Raw genomic sequence first — 19,534 nt, 5'->3', positions numbered from 1 at the left:
ATGCAGCAGTGATCAAAAGAATTCAGAACAGCCAGTGATAGATGCAATTTGCTAATTTCATTCAACGTATGCAGCTTGATAGCTGCTCATTCTTAGGGCCTCAAGGTTAGCTTCTGGATAGCAGCATTAATTCTATCTTCCGTGAACATCCTGTTGCTTTCATAAAAATCAAGTATCTCCATCGATATATTTTTTACCTGTCAAAATTTTCATTATTTCTCGAATAAGTGGAAGCCTACCCGATTCATCATATTCGTAACATTTTCAATTTAAGTGATTATAACCTGATGCAACAGCATAAATGTAACACCCTAACCTTTAACACGTCATAATCGTACCAAAAGTAAAGAGTTACTAATCTGTTCTTCTTATTTACTATTTAATATTGAGCCTTTAGGTCGATATCGCGTTTCAGTTTATAAGAAAATACCAGAAAATTATTTGTAGTAATTCAAATTACACAATTATTAATAATAATAAATACTATACAAATGAATTCAATATAAAACTCAAATACAATACCTATCCCTCTGGATAAAATAAAACTTAAAGCAACAAGGGCGAGGGAACTCTATAAAAATAACAGGAATCACAAGTAAATCTACTGGTCGTCTGCATCTTCTAACTAAATCTTCGAACCTGTGTCACTGAAAGGATAGAAGATTTTGGGGTGAGAACAAACCACACGTTCTCAATAGGGAATGTGAATGCCGTAAAAGTAATGAATTTAATGCAAATAATTAACTTACTTAGTAAAACTATTTTGTTAACCCTTTGAAAATACTTTTATTTCTACTTTAGATAAATAATTACTTTTCTTTAAATTTCTAAACTCAAAACAAATTTTAAATATAAAACTAGTCACATTTTCTGTCTCTCAGCCACATAGTTAATCTTCAGTCAAATGTCAACTCGTAATCACTTTAATACACTCACAAACAAATAGTGCAAGAAAGAGATTCAATTAAATGTACAAGCAAGTCACAACAAGACAAATAGTACAATCACAAAGTAATAAGACAAGCAAGCACAATCAAATGCAAATGTGCAAACAACATGATGCATGTCTATCCCTAACGCAGGCCATGAGCTCATGTGTCGGTTGTCTATCCGCTCCCGACATTACCCGGGCACAAGTCCCAAATATGGCTTTCCAGATGCATCAGTGTGCTTATAAGTCGTACGGCTAGGCCGCATCAGTGTGACTTTCCAAATCAATAAGGTAGCGTTTGTTTTTGGAGACAGTACACAAAGACATGGACAATAAATGTTTAAAACGTGTTTGGTAACAGAGACATGGACAGTGGACACATTGTCTCTGGAACAGTTTTTTTAATTTTAGTGTCCACTCTTTTATGGAGGACAATGATGGACACGGGAATTAACAATGTGGACACAAGTTTTTTAATAAAAATTCTTTCCTATTTTATCCCTACATATTATTATTATTCCATTGTTACCCTTTTTTAAATCATATCATAAGCCCTAATTTTGTGTTGTGCAGCAGCCTTCTCCTCCAAAATTATCTTCCCTTGCTCTCTGTTTCGTCTCTCCTTCTTCCTTCTCGTTTTCAGATTCTTTCTTCGTTTCACTTCCCAGGTCTAGCTCTCTGTCTCTTCTCTTTCTCTTTGATCTCTGTCCCTTTCTTCTTCTTCTTATTTCTCTTCTTTCTCTCTGTCTCTTCTCTTTCTCTTTGCTCTCTGTCCCATTCTTCTTCTTATTTCTCTTCTTTCTCCGGTGTTTTATTGTTTAGTACTTTATCTTATTCTTCTTTCTTTTTTTTTTTGATTTATTTTTTTTCTTTACTGCTTCTCCTCTTCATTTTTTTGCTCAACTAATTTAACTACAACATTTCAGAAGTAAAATATTTATTAGAGCTTGTCACAACTTTTGGAATTCACGTGTTCTTCTCTTTCTCAGTCACGCAGGTATATAACACTACCTTTCCTCTTTGCTTCTTAATTTCGTTTGTATTGTTTTACTTTAAATTATTGGGTTCTTCTGGCTTCTTTTATTTTTATTTGTTTATATTGTTTGTGATTTGAAAATGTAAAAATTAAATATGGACATGAGAAATGATATTTTTGGTGTCAAAATTTTTAATTTATGCAGTCCTGCTGTGAATGAATGATTGAACATAATTTTGTTTAGAATGGAATAAGGAATGAAAAAAATTATATTGAACTCTTCTTATTGATTTGAATGCAAAAATAAAATAATTAGTTGGTGATGTTGTTATTTTTATTCTTATTGATTATTTATAGTATTTATGTTATTTTATAATAAATTATGATTTAAATTTTTTATCTGTTGTTAGGGAAGAATGGAACCATTGGACTACTCTGAACAATTTAGGCGATTTCTTTTTTTTTATTATTTTATGATTGAGATTGAACTTGAGACAGCCACAATATTAATTTTGATGCTTGCATTTTTATGTTTGAGAAATAAGAGAAGGAGACATTTGTTGATTAGGAATAGAGAAATTAATACTAATCCCTTAAGACGGAATGTGTTAAGCCGCATAATAGGAGGAGGCGATAAAAATTGTATTTGGGAATTAAGGATGAGCGTAGATGCATTAGGAAGATTATGTGAGTTACTTAAAGTTCAGGGTGGATTAAGCGATGAATGTCATGTAAATATACCAGAGCAAGTGATTATATTTTTAATAATTTTAGCTCATCATAAAAAGAATCGCACACTCCAAGTTAGATTTTATAGGTCAGGAGAAACAATAAGTAAGTATTTTAATAAAGTTTTGTCATCGGTAATACGTGTCCAAAGCCTGTTGTTTGCAAAGCCTATTCCTGTTCCAGATGACTGCATAGATCCCCGATGGAAATGGTTCAAGGTACGTCTAATGAAGAAACGCGGTTGTGGTTTTGTATTATATATGGTTTGGTATAGGGATAGTTTTGAACCTTCAATTTCTTTGCTTTAGAACTGTCTAGGAGCATTAGATGGAACATATATAGATGTGACTGTCCCTGAAGAAGATAAATCAAGATACAGAACAAGAAAGGGTAAAATATCAACCAACGTCCTAGGCGTATGCAATCGAGATATGAATTTTGTGTACGTACTTAGTGGATGGGAAGGATCCGCATCGGATTCAAGAGTCCTTAGAGATGCAATTTCACGTCGTAATAACCTCAAGATACCAATTGGTATGTAATAGTTAAATTTTAGGTAACTAAAACACTTCAAAATTTTTAATTCATAAAATTTTCTTAATCCTCATAACGTGTCTCTTTTAATTTATAGGGAATTATTATTTAGTGGATGCTGGTTATACTAATTGCAAGGGGTTTCTAGCACCATATAGGCAAACTCGATACCACGTACAAGAATGGGCCTATGGTAGAAATGCGCCTAGAAACTTTCGAGAATATTTTAACAAGAAGCACTCTTCAGCTAGGAACATTATTGAACGTTGTTTTGGTTTATTGAAGAAGAGATGGGCAATTTTGAGGAGTCCTTGTTTCTACCAAATCAAGACACAAAATAAAATAATTATTGCTTGTTGTTTATTACAAAATTTTATTCGGCTTAATATGGACTCCGATCCTGAGGAGGACATATCACTTGAGAATGAGCAAGTGCTTATTGGAGAGGAGCATGGTGATAACCAAGATGGCGATGATGAAATGATTGACAGTGTAGAGGGCAGCAATGAATGGACTGTTTGGCGAGACAACTTAGCACATGAAATGTACAATGAGTGGATGCATAGCCGAATTAATTAATTATCATATGATTGGCTTATTTGATTGAAAATGTATATTATTGATTCATTTTGATTCATTCTCTCTAATCTTAATATTCTCTGAAATCTTTATATTCCTGTATTTGTTACTTGTACAATCGTCTTCTCTTCCTTTTCCATATTTTTCTTCAACATAGTGTCAAAGTGGTAACATCAACCAAGACTTAATCATATAACTATTTTTCTGAGTTCATAAAAGATGGATCATCTTTCTTTTGCAGTCTCCTGTTTTCACATTTCTGTGATTTCTGTTTATATCTACGTCTTGCATTTTCCTGCTTGCAATCATATTTAACTCTTTTCCAGCCCAATTTTGCTTTTAGATTGATTGAAAGATTGGTTAGCTTTGTTTCATGATATTTATTATACCTGGTGGGTTTTCTTATCCTTTTTAATTTCCCGTCTAATGAATTTAAAAAAAAAATAGTTTCCAACTAACTTGTCATTCCTCTAATTTCTTATCAAATTTTTTACCTTGGTTGGAAGTTGGAACTCATGCTTAGCTCACTTAATCTCTTGTTGTCACTTTCTTTCAAAACAAGCATTGATTACCTAGATTTTGAAAAAATAATTGATGAAAAGGCAACCTGAACTATACATACCAATGTTCAAGTTGCTAGTTGCCATGTCTTAGGACACCTTCACCAAAGAATGTTCTTCTAGCCAAGCTAACTGCCTTTGGCTTGTTTTTGATAGTTTGAATTATTATGTGTATTTTATTTAACTATATTGTATTGATACATTATAAAGATAATGTCATGATATGTTTATGATGTTCAATTGAATTCTGATTTAGTTAATCTAGATTGTAGAGACAAATGGACAGACATGTTTGGACTGATGAGGAGACAGAGGTATTTGTTGGTTTTATGGAGGAGCTTGTCATTGAAGGAAGAATAGCTGATGCAGGTCAATTTAGGCCTGGATCTTTTGAGAAACTTGCTGCAAAAATGAATGAGAGGTTTCCAAGTGGTGGTTTTCAAATAACTCATTGCAAAAACAAGGTTAAGAGGTTGAAAGAGAAATATCAATTTGCTGCTGACATGGCAGGCTGTAGCGGTTTTGGATGGGATGATGTGAAGCAATGCGTGGTTGTGGACAACAAAGAGATCCTCGCTGCTTATATGAAGGTTGGTTTACAAGTTTGTTTTTGTTGAATTAATTTTATTCTACTTGATAGTCTGTCCTTCTTTGTTGATCTTTTATTTTTTATTTTTTCTAGAAACAAGGAGTAAGGTTGTATACTCCAGGAAAGCCTTTTCCCCTTTATACACGCTTGGAAAAAATATTTTGTAAGGAAAGAGCAAATGGGGATGCTGCTGTATGCGGCAATGACGCTGAAGAAGAAGTGCAAATGAATGGGTATGAAGAAATGGATGAAGAAGATACGGATTTCTTTAACTCAAATCATGATTGTAGTGAATCTCTACTCCAACAATCAAATTCTGTGGCTTCATCTTCTGGGAAGAAACAAGGAAAGAAGCCTTCCTCATTTAAAGCGGCAAAGGATACCAAGATGATGAAGGAGTTAACTGACACGCTGAAATATGTGTTCGATCAACAGGAAAAGCGTTTGGATGCTTTTGCCCAAGCTTTGGTCAACACTCGTGAGGAAAAAAAGACTGGTGATATACTCAGCGAACTTGGATTCACTGATGATGAAGTTATTTCTATTGCACTCAAGTTCTCCACAAATCCTCAACTGAAAAAAATGTTTTGGTCATTGAAAAATAGTCAGAAAACCGGATTTATTAGAGCTATATTGCATACTTAGAATTAGAGTTAATCTCTTTGAGTTATCATTTCATTTTGTGCAGACTTAGGTTCAAACAAGCATAATTTTACATGCAAGATTTTTTTGATGTTAGTGCATAGTTAGTTTTACGTATTGGTTTTAATTATGTTACTGCAGAAACTTGTTCAAAATGGATGCTTAATTGTTTAAGCTTTTGGTTAGAAATTGTTTAATTGTTTAAGATTTTGGTTAGAAATTAATATCTTGTATATGGTTTAAAATAAATATAAATTCATTTATTGTAAATTATTTTTTTTAAAAAAATAATGTTTTTTTTCATAAGGTTACGTCCAGTCTTCGATGTTAGTTTTTCTGGTGTTCATTGTTAATAAGGTTGAAGAATATATAATTTGCAATTAGTAGACCTCATTTCATTGTGTTGCACTAGTTTGGAAAGGTTTGTTATGCAAAAGAACCCAAAATAGTTAAACGGAACGGTTCAAGAACACCTGGGAAACTCATATATTGTATTTCACAAAAATCAACCATGTAGAGATGGAATGAACAAGCATAACTCAAATGGTCCACTTCTGAAAAATAAAGCTCGAAAACTATTATTAAGTGTAACAATAAGTGACACAAGTTATTGAAACTTCAGGCTCAATGATATTCTACATGTAAAGGCATATGTCCCATGTCCTAAACATGTATGCATATTCTCTCTTCTCTCATGGAAATTTGAAATAGAATAAAATGATGACTGTGAATAATATTTTAAAAAAAATAAAATATTAAGCAGTTGCAGTTTGATCATTTTGTACTTCATCAACCATCAGCCATTCCCACCTCTGAAAACCAAACTCAGTCCTTCCTGTAATAGAGAACACACAGTTAGTCAAATTTCCATGCTTCAGTTACATTTTATGCTACATCAAAACTACAATGCAAAAGCATCTCAATTGATTAAAACAATGGCTTTTCTCTGTTACCAAAAAGAAAAGTCTACCCAAGCTAGAAACAAAACTGGGGTGTTCACGGAGAGAAGTCCTAGCCTCATACGTCAGTTTGTGGTCAAAACTCCCCATTCATACCCCAATCCAGAGGATCTAAATGTGCTTAGCTGTGGCAGATAGCAATAACTCTTCAAAATAGAGCTTGCCTCTAAAGTGAGTAAGAGCCTATCCAGCTTTTGCTTAATCTAAGTGCACATCAATATTTATTTACAAATGAATTCACCCTTATTGGTTCACTTTACAAATGAATTCACTCTTATGGTCCATACATTCATGCTGCTGCTTTTCTTTTCTTTTCCCTTAGCTCATTTTCTTCTAGGAATTTTCTTTCTTCACCTTAAGCTATCGGCACCTTCACCTTGGTAGAATTCTGGCAGGAAGATCAACCAGTGTTAGATTAACAACTACCAAAATTACCAAATTAAATGGATGACACGAATCTTTCAAACTGAGATGTATAGGAACAGAATGGACAATAATATAAGGCCACTTGAAACGGAGTTCCTTCCGGCCCTTCGCGATATATAACACGGAACCCTTCATTATCCTATTTTATCTGTTTAAAGAAGTAACATTACAACAATGCAAATTACTGATTTCAAGTTCTATATCTAAAAGGATGGACAATAAAAATATAGCATAGTTGTAGTGTAGATAGCATACTTTCCAATCAGTGTATGATGGTGTACTTGTACTAGACCCTTTACTATATTCAGAAACACTCATCAACTATAGTACTAATAAACATTCAATCATTACAAAGCAAATATGGCTAAGGAATGCTGTTATTAGTACCTTGTTGTTTTGAAGAATGCAAGAGTTGAGTCTGAACAAGGTTTTTGAGCATGTGATAATTTGTCATATGAGGTGAGGCAAGAGTGTTGTCCAGCCTCTCCCTATACAGCTCCACAATCTCTCTTTTCTTCTCCATCTTCTTTGCATCTCCAAAAAAAAAAAAAAACACAAGAAAGTCCCTTTTACTAAAAAAAAACACAATCTTCATGATAAGCTCAATTCATATAGTCAAGTACTAATAATAGTATCCAGGTAGTAAATTTTGATCAAAATTTAATATTGCACTTACATGAAACTTTGCTCAGTTTGGCTTTAAATGACAGTAAAAGATTGGAATTTGCAGAAGCTAAATCAATGAAAGAATTATTGAGTTGGTAATATGATAATTAGAAGAATATATAGAGGATATTTTCCTTAAAGTAGGGGACCACAAGCTAACAAGAACTGCACAAAATAGTAGAATTCCGTAACTCACAACCAACTCTAACTATTATGAATACTGCTAAGCATTAGCTCCTTAATTACCCACTTTTAAGGGTTGAACTAATGATGTATATTTACATGAGTTTGATTTTGAGTAAACAATCGACCCTGTCTTTATTCTTTCTCCAGCAAAGACAATATAGGAAACATTACCCAAATTCATTCATGATGAAGCTCCTCCACATAGACATACATAGCCATTCTAGATATAGCTCAAATATAATGACCAGAAACAATAATCAATAACAAAGATGATTCACAATACTGTCTATTTTTCAATAACAAATTTCTTATTGTATAAAATATAGTGTTCCAACAAGGAAGTGCTCATAAAACTAATAATGAAATCCATGAGCCAGCACTTTGCCATGAAAGTGCAGTGCTTTTTCAGCATTACCACATAGACAGAGAGTTTTGATGATTGTTGTCAACGTTACGGTATAAGGCTGAAAATCACTCTTGAAAATCTTTACAAAAGCAGAGACAGCAAGAGTGATCCAAATCCATTCCGCAGGAACAATTGATTAAGATATTCAAAGTAAATAAATTGGGAGCGATTACCCTGGATTGCAATTGCTGAAAAAGGGAAATGGCGGTGGGGCAATGGTTGGTCTTGGCAAGAGATCCCAAAATCTTGGGGAATTGAAGGATGGATGGAGGGCGACACATAAAGAGCATGCGAGTGAAGGAATCAACAGCTTCATCAAGCGATTGGGGCTGAGAGTGAGAGTGTAGGGATGAAGTTGAAGGGAAGCAAAGACCGAGAGCGGAATGAGGAACAGAATTTGGGATTTGAAGAAGAGCGTACCTTAACATGATTCGTGAGAATGGGAACAATGACAACATTCTTGCAATCAAGAGAGGTAGGGTAAAACTGAATGCGATGTGTTGAAGAGTAGTCCACCAGAGAGAGTGAGAAGAGTTTAGCGAAAGGTTAGGGAGGGCAAGGATTAGAGATACAGGGAAGGAGGGGAGGGATGTCTATTTTAGTCATTTTACCTAATATTATAGTCTTGTCCATGTATTTTTATGTGTATCCAAACATGATATTGGACATTACATTAGTGTCTTGTCCATCATATCCAAACACAATACATAAACAATAATTTTTAATGTCTCCGCCCTATTGTCTCTGTCCCAGTGTCATGTTCTGTTCTGTCTCTGAAAACAAACGCAGCCTAAGCGTACATCTGGAAAACAGTTCTCAGTGTGTGGGCGTCCCCACTTTACATTTGGCACTAAGGCCCAAACAATGTCACATCTGCTCTCCTGTGGCAGACGCTTCATTAATTAATATATTCCTTTAATCTTTGTTCTCTGCTCTCCTGTGGCAGAGATTCCTTTTCTTAAAAAACAAACTCAAAACAACACTTAGAACAAAATCTCTCCTTACAAAATTGGATTTAAAACATTATGTTTTTCTTAATAAATCTAGTTTAAAAATAGAATACACCTTTTCTCAACGAAATAAATCTCAAATAATTTAATTTTCCAAAACCAAATCTTTTAAAATAACTTTTCAAATAAAACCTCAGATTTTTATAAAATTTCGGCAGCACTTCCCCTAAAACTCGGGATTAGCCACCCTTTTTCGGGTCCCAACTGAACAATTTTCAACCTCTTTTCAATCGAGAAATCAAATACATATTCATCAAATTCAGTCACAAACATAACTCAAACTCATCATTCAGTCATTTCAAACAATCATAAATTATTTACAAATACTCACTAGACTTCCATGGCATTCATAGTTTAAAAACAGTTAATTTCAAAACAAAATCACCTACCTCCGTATGAAATCAAAATCAACAAAAGTTTCGAAAAACTTTCTGAATGAACTGCTGAAGAGAAAAACGTCAAGAATCGTCTGTGCCTCCTAAAACTCCAATTGGCCGAACTCAAGAGGAAGGGGAGCTATATTACCGTCAGCTTCCACCGAACAAAAATAACGTCAACGCGTAGAGGAGGAAGATACGAACACTTTTACCGGATTAGATTTTTTATTGGAGTTACAGATCTCTAAAAATTGGAGCCAGAAACTCATGGTTTCCATGGAAGCTCATTCGATCTTTCTTTCTTCTTTCTCCCAAGTTCACTCTGAATAATGAATAGAATGGAAGATGATTGTGATAAGTGAAATTTAGTGGTGATTAAAGCATTATAGGTGTCATTAGTTAATAAAGAATGAAACATGTGTCATGATATTAACATATATATACATATATATGTATTAATACAAGCTACCCTAGGTTTTTCTTACTTTTTGTTTCTTTAATGGTTTCGGCGAATAATAATAATAATAATAATAATAATAATAATAAATTTTTATTTTGTCTACTAAAATAATTTTTAATAAATAATTCAAACTAATAAAATAAATTATAATCAAATTAAATTTAATAATAATAAAATTCTATTTAATTATTTTTATTAAAAATAATTTTCTTAAAAATAAAATTTAATAAATATAATAACTCATAAATAACTAATTATTTAATTTTCGATAACTTGGGTCTTACAATAAACCCACTCCACAATAAATATATCCAAAACTAACATCCAACCCTTCCCACCTAACCTACATAGATTAATCATTAACAAGAAACATTCAAGATATATTGTTTTGGTCTGTAAGATATTATGAAAATCTAGTTTCAGGATGCAAACTACTATTTTAAAGATGATATTATCAAAATAAAAAAAATTGTTCTTAATATCTAATTTAAAATTAAGATCAAATTTATTTAATGTGACTCTTTAAACTTTTAAAAATTGTATCTTATTTTTTTTTAATAATAATAAAACTATCATCAAATACTGTTGATATTATGACATATTTTTTTCTCCTAAATCTTAATCTTTTTCTTAAAAATCATAATTTTTAAATTTTTTTATCATTATAATTATAGAAAATTTAAAATATAAAATATGTAAAAAAATATAGTTAGAATGATGAATATTAACAACTTCAATATATATTTATTGAATATTTGATTTTTTTATAAAAAAAATCAATTAAAAAGTTAACATAAAATAATATTAAATTAAATAAACAACAAATATTTAAACTTAAAATATAATAGTAGTAACACCAATATTTATTGTATATTTTAATATATAAAATTAATAAAAAATAATTTGAGTCTGTAATTTGCAATAAAATAATTAATAAGCTGAGTTTAAAATAAAAAAGTGTTAAAAGAAAATAAAAAAAAAGGAGAGTATCAAACTCAGTTCTGAATTTGGATTTTGGAGTACCTTAGCTTCTCTAACATAGTAAAACTTACTTATCATAAAATTAAATGACATACATAGACTTCTGGCCTGGTTATTAATATTTTGGTTTTTAAAAGCATATGAGACTACACCTTAGTATATCAATTATGGAATATTAATCCTTTTTTAAATGCTAGCTAGTGCTAGCAAGTTTTCTTATGAAATGGCTATGTATATATATTTGGAAAAAGTGAAAAACTAATTACAAAAAAAAAGAGAACGGATATAATTATTAAGGATGTGAGAAATTGTTTTATTTTATTTTATTGATATGCAAGGTTAAAAAATATTTTATAATTTTAAAATATATATTTAATATGTATTATATATGATCATTTATGCATTTTATTGTTTTAACATAAATATTTCAAATATAATTACAATTGCTCCAATACCCCACATTTTGTCTTATATGTGCATTTGATCATCTTTATGATCGTGTTTCACCGAGCGATAAAAAAAATTTAATTTGTGAGAGAAAATATAATATTTAAGTAGGTCTTTATAATTGTTAACAGTTGCCATATACTAGGGGAAAAAAAAAGTAGTCATGCCCAGTAGCAACTAGCAACACATATTTGGGAGCAAATGAGGACGGGTTTCAAAAAGATAATTACAGTAAAAAAAATGTAACAATTTTGGCTGTCCAATTAATAGTAACAATACATAAATAAAATTTGTAGAAAGAATATGTTAAAAATGTTAAAGTGGAGGCGCAAAACCTTTATTACTGTGCATTTATGTACATATTTTTTTGGTGATGTAATTAATTAATATTAAAGTGAAAGTTTTTCCATATTCATTATTTGACCATATTATAATTACACTTTATATTTGGGGACTATAATAATATAATATACCTTCTTATAAGAAAATAGTAAAAAAAAAACATTGATATTATGTGTATTTTTTAAAAATTATACATTTATAAATTGATGTAAAAAAATATTATAATAATTAAATTGATTTATATGTATTTTAAGGAGTTAAGTTATTATCTATTTATTTATCTTTTGTTATTCCTGTTATTATTTGGTGTAACTAGTGTTAAACACTTAAAATGTGAAATTAATTCTTTTCATCGTTTAACCACATAGGTAATCGTTGATTTTTCATTACCCCTTGCGTCAATTTATTATCATTTCAAGGATATTTCGGATATTTTGCCTCATACAAGAAGACAAAAATTTAACTTACTAGTTACTACCTATCCTTATCTATTATATTGCTGTTCCAATAGAGTAGATCAAACGTAAAAATTTTCCATTAATCCTTTTACTAAAAAAAAAGTTAAAAATGAAAAAATTTTTGATTTATATCTTAGAGGTCAAAATTATATTTAACTTAAGGTAACCATCTTAGAGAATCAAATAAATAAATAAATAAATAAAGTAAAACAAACAATGAGGGAGGTATCACTAAGCAAAGATATGAAGAAAATGTTAGGATTCATTTCAACAACTCAATATATTTAATACTTTTCTCGCTAGAGAAGATAGGGACAAAGAAATGTAAAGCTGGAGTAATAAAAAATATCCATCGCCACCCAATTTTGCCAAATATACACCAAGGATAATAATTTTCACTTTTTTGTATTTGGAAATTTTTGTTTGACTTTCTATCTTTTTATTTTAGTATAAACAGGGCCTCCTCCACAAAAGAATATCTCGTTCAACCTTTCACGTCTAAAAGATGTGTATCTCTGATCTTTTAATGAGTTTGGTTAATCATTGCCTCATTGGTACTGTTTTTATATTTTTAAAATTCATCTTTTTACCCATGAGTCAAAATCATACCCAGCGCAACAACTGTCACCCACCTTAAGGGGGATTTAATATTTACTTTAAACATTTTTAAAATTCATCTTTTTACTTTTGTTGTATTTTGTTAACAAGGTATAATTTCAGAAGAATTTTTAAAAAGCCAGTATACGGAATGATAAATATTAAATAATATGTCATAGTTTAAAAAGATGAATATTCTAATTATAAAATATCAAATCATGTGTATTAAAATAATTTTGGGTGATTTATATTAAATAAAAATTAATTATTTAAATATTTTTTATAAATTTTATTTAACATAAAATTATTTAATCTTGTATTTTAGTTTAGATGATATTATCAAAATTAAAAAATTGTTTTTAAAATTAAGATCAAATTCATTTAATATGACTCTTTAAACCTTTAAAAATTGTATCTTACTTTTTTCATAATAATAGTAAAACTATTATCAAATATTGTTGATGTTATGACATATTTTTTTCCTCCTGAATCTTAGTCTTTTTCTTAAAAACTATATTTTTAATTTTTTTATCATAATAATTATAAAAAATTTAAAATATATAAAATATAAAATATGTAAAAAAATATAGTGGAATGATGAATATTAACAACTTCAATATGTATTTATTGAATATTTGAAATTTTTATAAAAAAAATCAATTAAAAAGTTAATATAAAATAATATTAAATTAAATAAACAAAAAATATTTAAACTTAAAAAATAATAATAGTATAACACCAATATTTATTGTATATTTTAATATATAAAATTAATAAAAAATAACTTGAGTCTGTAACTTGCAATAAAATAATTAATAAGCTGAATTTATTAAAATAAAAAAGTGTTAAAAAAATTAAAAAAGGAGGGTATCAAACTCAGTTCTGAATTTGGATTTTGGAGTACTTTCTCTAACATATAGTAAAACTTACCTATCATAAAATTAAATGGCATACATAGACTTCTGGCCTGGTTATTAATATTTTGGTTTTTAAGAGCATATGAGACTACACCTCATCATTATATCAATTATGGAATATTAATCCTTTTTTTTTAAATGCTAGCTCGTGCTAGCAAGTTTTCTTATGAAATGGCTATGTATATATATATTTGGAAAAAGTGAAAAACTAATGACAAAACAAAAAGAGAACGGATATAGTTAATAAGGATGTGAGAAATTGTTTTATTTTATTTTATTTTATTGATATGCAAGGTTAAAAAATATTTTATAATTTTAAAATATATATTTAATATGTATTATATGATCATTTATGCATTTTATTGTTTTAACATAAATATTTCAAATATAATTACAATTACTCCAATACCCCACAATTTTGTCTATATGTGCATTTGATAATCTTTATGATCGTGAGCGATAAAAAATATACAATCAACGAGCGATCAAAAATATTTAATTTGTGAGAGAAAATATAATATTTAAGTAGGTCTCTATAGTTGTTAACACGCAATTATACTAGGGAAAAAAAATAGTCATGCGCAGTAGCAAGTAGCAACACATATTTGGGAGCAAATAAGGACGGGTTTCAAAAATACAATTACAGTAAAAAAAAATGTAACAATTTTGGCTGTCCAATTAATAGTAACAATACATAAATAAAATTTGTAGAGAGAATATGTTAAAAATGTTAAAGTGAACGCGCAAATAATAATTATTAGTACTATACTAACATGTATTCAACACAGCCATAAATACATACTTCTAGGTAGTGTTTGTTTTTGGGGGCAGAACACGGAGACATGGACAACACTTGTTTAAAAAGTGTTTGGAAGCAGAGACATGGACAGTGAAATATTGTCTCTGAGACAATTTTTTATACTTTTGTGTCCACTATTTCACGAAGGACAATGATGAACACGGGATTTGGAAGAGTGGACACGGACAATTTTAAAAATTTTGTTTTCCTTTTTTTCCATTATTACCCACTTCTTATTTTTCCTATTGCGTTGTTCAGAGATACTTTTTTCTTCCTGTTCTTTCTCTATCTCTTTCTTTTTTACGTACTCTCTCTTTTCTGTAGAATTTTTTATTGAGGGTATATAATTCTTTTCTTTCTCTATCTCTTTCTTTTTTACGTACTCTTTCTTTCTCTATCTCTTTTCTGGGCCGGATTGTTGCTATGCTGCGTCGGATAGGGCATCCTCCTATCTCGAAGAGGAAGCCAGGTCGTCCTCCGAAGGCTGCTCCTGCTGGTGGTCCGGCTGCTGTTGATGTGGCGGCAGCTGAAGTTTAAGTGGCGACTCCTGTTCATTGCTGTCTCTGATCCTGCCGTTGCTGTGACTGCATTGCGGCTGGCACCCATGGTTCTGCCTGCCATTCATCACAACCAGGTCAATCACGTAAGCTATGAAGTTTTTAATCTATATTTGAGTTGGTTTTGTTCTCCCATTTTCGCCCTTCATTCTTTGTTATTCCAGAAGTTGTTGCATTGGCCTTTGTTTCTTCTTGGTTTTTTAAAATTGAAACATGATTTTCCATTTGTTCAAATTTCTGATTTTATATGTGTTGATAATTTGTGTTTCGTTATTTTTGAATTAGGGTAAGGTCGTGTATCGTTTATTTTGATTTAAGGAAAATGATTTGATTTCGAAAATTTCTGTGGTGATTTGTTGGACTTCTTTGCTTTGATTTATGCCTTTGTTTGCTCTAATTTTGTATTATGGTTTGTTTCTTTCTTACTATGCAGTGTGCCTTCTTATACAACTTCTCATACAATTTTGATCAACCATTTTGCTCTTTCTTTAAAAAATTTAGAAACAATTTCATTCTTCAATTAAAATCTCTAGAAAAGGACAATCTCATTTCCATTCCCAGAATTGTTAACAGTAAAAGTCCTTTTTTTGGTTCTTTTCATATTTTACCAATCAATTCTTATGGTGATTACTTTTCACAAGGAAAAAAAGTTGCTTTTGACAATAATGTTTGCTCTTATTTTGTATGATGGTTTGTTTATTTCCTGTTGATTGTGGGTTGAAGGATTTTGACACACTGGTTTTTGCTAATCAAACTCATCGACGGTCGGATTGATGTTGTACGAAGGAAGAGAATGAAGTAATCTTTTCTCATTGAGTTGTCCATGGTTCCTTTGAAAAGTATCCGTTGATTTATTCTCATTTTTCCTCATTGATAGTTGTAAACATTCAAGCATTTCTTCTGTTGATATTTCTTTTTTGATTCTAAAAGTTCTAAACTAAACATCAAAATTTCTATGTTTGTTTTTTGTGTGCTTTTCATTTTAAGAGGATTACGAAGTTACTTAAAGATTCATATTAGGAATTTGGTCCCTCAAAAATACACTTGACATGAGAATATGAGATTAAAAAGATTTGTGGTATTTTTAACCTTAAAATGCGTATCATATTTCATCTTAGAAAGGTGTTATATCTATTTGACTAAATTTGGGGTTTTAGACATAAATATTTGTAAGGATTTTGGATATCAAAATTTTTTTGCAGGCAGTCTCTTAGCACGTATGGTAATCTTCTATGTTTCTCATACTATTAATGAAGGGTCTTAGATAAATACTTTTTGCTTATCTTCATGAAAGTGTGTATTTATTTTACTTTTGGTTTTTTGGGAACTTTCTGTGCTCTTTGTTGTTATTACTTTTGGCAGCCTCCTGTTTATACCATTTCTGTCTAATACCAAATCACTACCAAATCATGGAGAGTTTAGTTTAGCTTTTGCAGACTCAGTAGGAGCCATATAACTTAGAACTCTTGGAGTAGTAGTTATAGACTTATAGTCCTTACAATAAACATTTCAGGATTATGCTTTACGTGTAAACATATGGAGATATCAAAATACATTTTAGAGAGAAAGAGAGACAAGAGTAAAAGTTATTAGTCTCTTATTTATTGTTCATTGCAATAGTTAAAATGAAGGGTCTCTAATGTTGGAGCATAAATTTGACAATTCAAGGCTGTGAAAGAACACTTATCTATTCACTGTTGCTAAGAGAGAAAAGTTTGTTCACTGTTGTCCTAACTGTTATCATAACTAATTGTGTCAGCTCAGCCTATATTGAGAAAATGCAGTCCTTTGTTCATTTAATTTGCAGCTTTGGCCCTTTTCAATTTCACCTATTATTGTGTTTTGAATTCTGATTCCATTTGTTAATTGTTATGCCCATCACCCATCAGGTTCATTCAACAGAAGCTAAGATGTCCTTCCATCTCAGATTATGAAAAGCTGCAAGCAGATTTCTCTGATCTCCGCAACAAATATAATGACCTTTTGGCTGCACATCACAAAATTTCCAGAGGTTCCCCTTTTTATTTTTGGCAATTTTATACCATGATTTGAAATTTGAACTCCACAAGACCCTATATGATATCATATTGTTGCATGAATCCACTTTTCTTCTCAAGTGCTTGTGGCTTTGCATAACATTACCAAGGCCCACTCATTCCTTGTCAATTGGATTATATTTGAATCGTTAAGGTGTACAGCATGATTTTATAACTGTAGTTTATATCTACGTACATTACCCCTATGTATGTCAATCACATTATTTAACAAGCTTTACATAATGATCTCAAATGCTATATACGTTTGTAGTTGAAATTTAATCTATATGTACAACTATTTATGTAGAATAGTTTATAATAATTGTTGCTATGCATAGCTAATAAAAGCTAATAGTAGTTGAAATAAATTTTTTATGCAATCATATCATCTATATAATGGTTGAAGTTCAACCATTATATACCTAGTTCGAAGCATGTTCCTCTAGTGTTAATTTGGAAAAGATTTTGCCTTCTGTTAATTTGGTTTCAATTACATCCATTTTTCTTCTTCATTATGTTTGGTTTCTTTTCTTGAATCTGATAAAATCATATTTTGCATGCTTAATTTGGCTTGAACAGACTGCTCAATCTTCCTCTATCTCCCCTTTGTTTGCTGCTCTGCTGCCTCCTCTCAGTTTAAGGCTTCATCTTTCCTGGTTCGTTTTCTTTATAACTATAACAAATATTAATCTGTTTTCTTGTGTATAATATAACTTGATATGTTACCTTTTATGATATATATTGAGGTTTTAAATTTTATAACCAAACACAAAAATCTTATATACCAAGTAATCTTATTCTTAGGCATTATATTCTTATGAATGATATTCTTGGTAATGAAAATTAATTCTTGAACCACACACCCTTAGATTAACAGTAATATTAATTGAGTAAGAAACAAGATCACGAAGAGATGATCAGATGCACATATTAACATATAGATATACGTATTAGTATGCGTATCTGCAAGAATGCAGGGTATTGGAGTAATTGCAATTATATTTGAAATATTTATGTTAAAACAATAAAAATGCATAAATGATCATAATCCATATTAAATATATTTTGAAACTGTAAAATATTTTTTAATCCTGCGTATCAATAAAATAAATAAAACAATTTCTCACATCCTTATTAATTTTATCCAGTCTCTTTTTATCTTGCCATTAGTTTTTCACTTTTTCCAAATATATATATATAGCTATTTCATAAGAAAACTTGCTAGCATTAGCATTTAAAAAATGATTAATATTCCATAATTGGTGTAATGAGGTGTAGTCTCATATCAATATGTGCTTTCAAAAAACCAAAATACTAATATCAGAAGACTATGTCATTTAATATTATTTAATGAGCTTAAATGCAAAGCAAACAAGAAAAAAAATGTGATGCAACTATACAAGCTTGCCATTTACAAGAAAACTTCTGATAAGAGACAAGCTGAATTTAGAAGTTTGATAACCTAGGACTAAACAACCAGAAAATCTTGGACCACCAAGCCTAAAATTGGTTTTATTATTATTATTATTATTATTATTATTATTATTATTATTATTATTAGTAGTAGTAGTAGTATAATGAATATTAACAATTTCGATATTTATTTATTGAATATCTGGAAATTTTTTATAAAAAAATTAATTAAAAAACTAACATAAAATAATATTAAATTAATAAACTTTAAAAATAATAGTAGTATAATACTAATATTTATTGTACATTTTAATTTATAAAATCAATAAAACATAAGGAACTTCTGGATTTGGATTAAGAAATTTTTACCAAATCATAATGTGCCTCCTTCCCCTAACACAGTAAAACCTACATATCATGAAATTAATGGTCATGTCCTGCTCTCCTGTGTATACGCACCTGCGTATCATAACCTTCTTTGTATCACACCCTAATTAGTCATTATAATAGATAATAATAATAATAATAATAATCCTATTTTTAATGTTATATAGTGTCTAGGAATGAATTTTTATTATGAGATGGCTCCAAGACCCATAGATAATGATTCGATATGGTAAGAGAAATTGTTTTATTTTCTTTGATTGATATATAGAGTTGAGAAATATTTTATGATTTCAAAATATATTAAATATGTATTATATGTTTATTTATGCATTTTTATTATTTTAACATGAATATTTCAAATATAAAATTAGTACATGTTCATCACATGGTGTCGTATTTATTTAATAGACATTGAGGAATAATTACAAATTTTATTTAGGAATTCAAATTTTAAAATTTATATTTTTTTTAAAACATAAAAAATATATTTTTATTTAGAATTAAAGTAAATTACGAAGATAGTCTAGGATTTCCAATGATTGTTATTTATGCTTTCGTAAAAAATAAAAA

At 29.9% G+C, this 19,534-nt stretch overlaps 3 protein-coding genes and 1 long non-coding RNA gene across 23 annotated transcripts; 3 read left to right on the top strand and 1 right to left on the bottom strand.

The window, feature by feature from the left end:
* Positions 1–1,526: 1,526 nt before the first annotated feature.
* On the top strand, positions 1,527–5,693 carry LOC130976936 (uncharacterized). The gene is made up of 4 exons (XM_057901893.1): positions 1,527–1,599; positions 1,858–1,928; positions 4,582–4,899; positions 4,992–5,693. The coding sequence occupies exons 3-4, from the start codon at positions 4,588–4,590 to the stop codon at positions 5,541–5,543; spliced, it is 864 nt and encodes a 287-aa protein (XP_057757876.1). The 5' UTR covers positions 1,527–1,599; positions 1,858–1,928; positions 4,582–4,587; the 3' UTR covers positions 5,544–5,693.
* Positions 2,923–3,843, top strand: LOC130976937 (protein ALP1-like). Its single transcript, XM_057901894.1, has 2 exons — positions 2,923–3,170; positions 3,268–3,843. Exons 1-2 carry the CDS (start codon positions 3,068–3,070, stop codon positions 3,747–3,749), a joined length of 585 nt encoding a protein of 194 aa, XP_057757877.1. The 5' UTR covers positions 2,923–3,067; the 3' UTR covers positions 3,750–3,843.
* Positions 5,694–5,910: 217 nt separating the features above from the next.
* Positions 5,911–9,933, bottom strand: LOC130973232 (uncharacterized). Of its 20 annotated transcripts, XR_009084070.1 has the most exons (5): positions 8,604–9,567; positions 8,357–8,512; positions 7,602–7,658; positions 7,313–7,459; positions 5,922–6,887 (listed from the first exon to the last, which is right to left on the bottom strand). XR_009084070.1 is itself a non-coding variant. In XM_057897674.1 (4 exons), the coding sequence occupies exons 2-4, from the start codon at positions 8,471–8,473 to the stop codon at positions 6,296–6,298; spliced, it is 336 nt and encodes a 111-aa protein (XP_057753657.1). In that variant the 5' UTR covers positions 8,474–8,493; positions 8,604–9,571; the 3' UTR covers positions 5,912–6,295. The 20 variants fall into 20 exon arrangements, 7 of the variants coding, with proteins under 7 accessions (XP_057753651.1, XP_057753652.1, XP_057753657.1 ...); XM_057897674.1 differs by lacking the exon at positions 7,602–7,658 and having other exon boundaries at positions 5,912–6,375; positions 7,313–7,451; positions 8,357–8,493; positions 8,604–9,571; XR_009084076.1 differs by having other exon boundaries at positions 5,913–6,375; positions 8,357–9,571.
* A 5,041-nt stretch (positions 9,934–14,974) lies between these two features.
* On the top strand, positions 14,975–17,823 carry LOC130973632 (uncharacterized). Its single transcript, XR_009084211.1, has 3 exons — positions 14,975–15,205; positions 17,018–17,139; positions 17,744–17,823. It is a non-coding gene; the product is annotated as an uncharacterized LOC130973632 (long non-coding RNA).
* Positions 17,824–19,534: the final 1,711 nt, after the last annotated feature.

The sequence above is a fragment of the Arachis stenosperma genome, chromosome 4 (assembly GCF_014773155.1).
Source record: "Arachis stenosperma cultivar V10309 chromosome 4, arast.V10309.gnm1.PFL2, whole genome shotgun sequence".
NCBI classification, from domain to species: domain Eukaryota; kingdom Viridiplantae; phylum Streptophyta; class Magnoliopsida; order Fabales; family Fabaceae; genus Arachis; species Arachis stenosperma.
Note: the sequence above shows the minus strand (reverse complement) of the source record. Positions and strands in the feature narration are given on the sequence as shown.

Coding starts and splice junctions, on each gene's coding strand:
- LOC130973232 (XM_057897668.1), bottom strand. CDS start 8,641: ATGTTGTCATTGTTCCCATTCTCACGAATCATGTTAAGGTACGCTCTT. Junction 7,452..8,356: donor TTCAGCAATTGCAATCCAGG/GTAATCGCTCCC, acceptor GGAGATGCAAAG/AAGATGGAGAAGAAAAGAGA. Junction 6,376..7,312: donor GCATTCTTCAAAACAACAAG/GTACTAATAACA, acceptor TCTCTATTACAG/GAAGGACTGAGTTTGGTTTT.
- LOC130976936 (XM_057901893.1), top strand. CDS start 4,588: ATGGACAGACATGTTTGGACTGATGAGGAGACAGAGGTATTTGTTGGT. Junction 4,900..4,991: donor TCCTCGCTGCTTATATGAAG/GTTGGTTTACAA, acceptor TATTTTTTCTAG/AAACAAGGAGTAAGGTTGTA.
- LOC130976937 (XM_057901894.1), top strand. CDS start 3,068: ATGAATTTTGTGTACGTACTTAGTGGATGGGAAGGATCCGCATCGGAT. Junction 3,171..3,267: donor TAACCTCAAGATACCAATTG/GTATGTAATAGT, acceptor TTTAATTTATAG/GGAATTATTATTTAGTGGAT.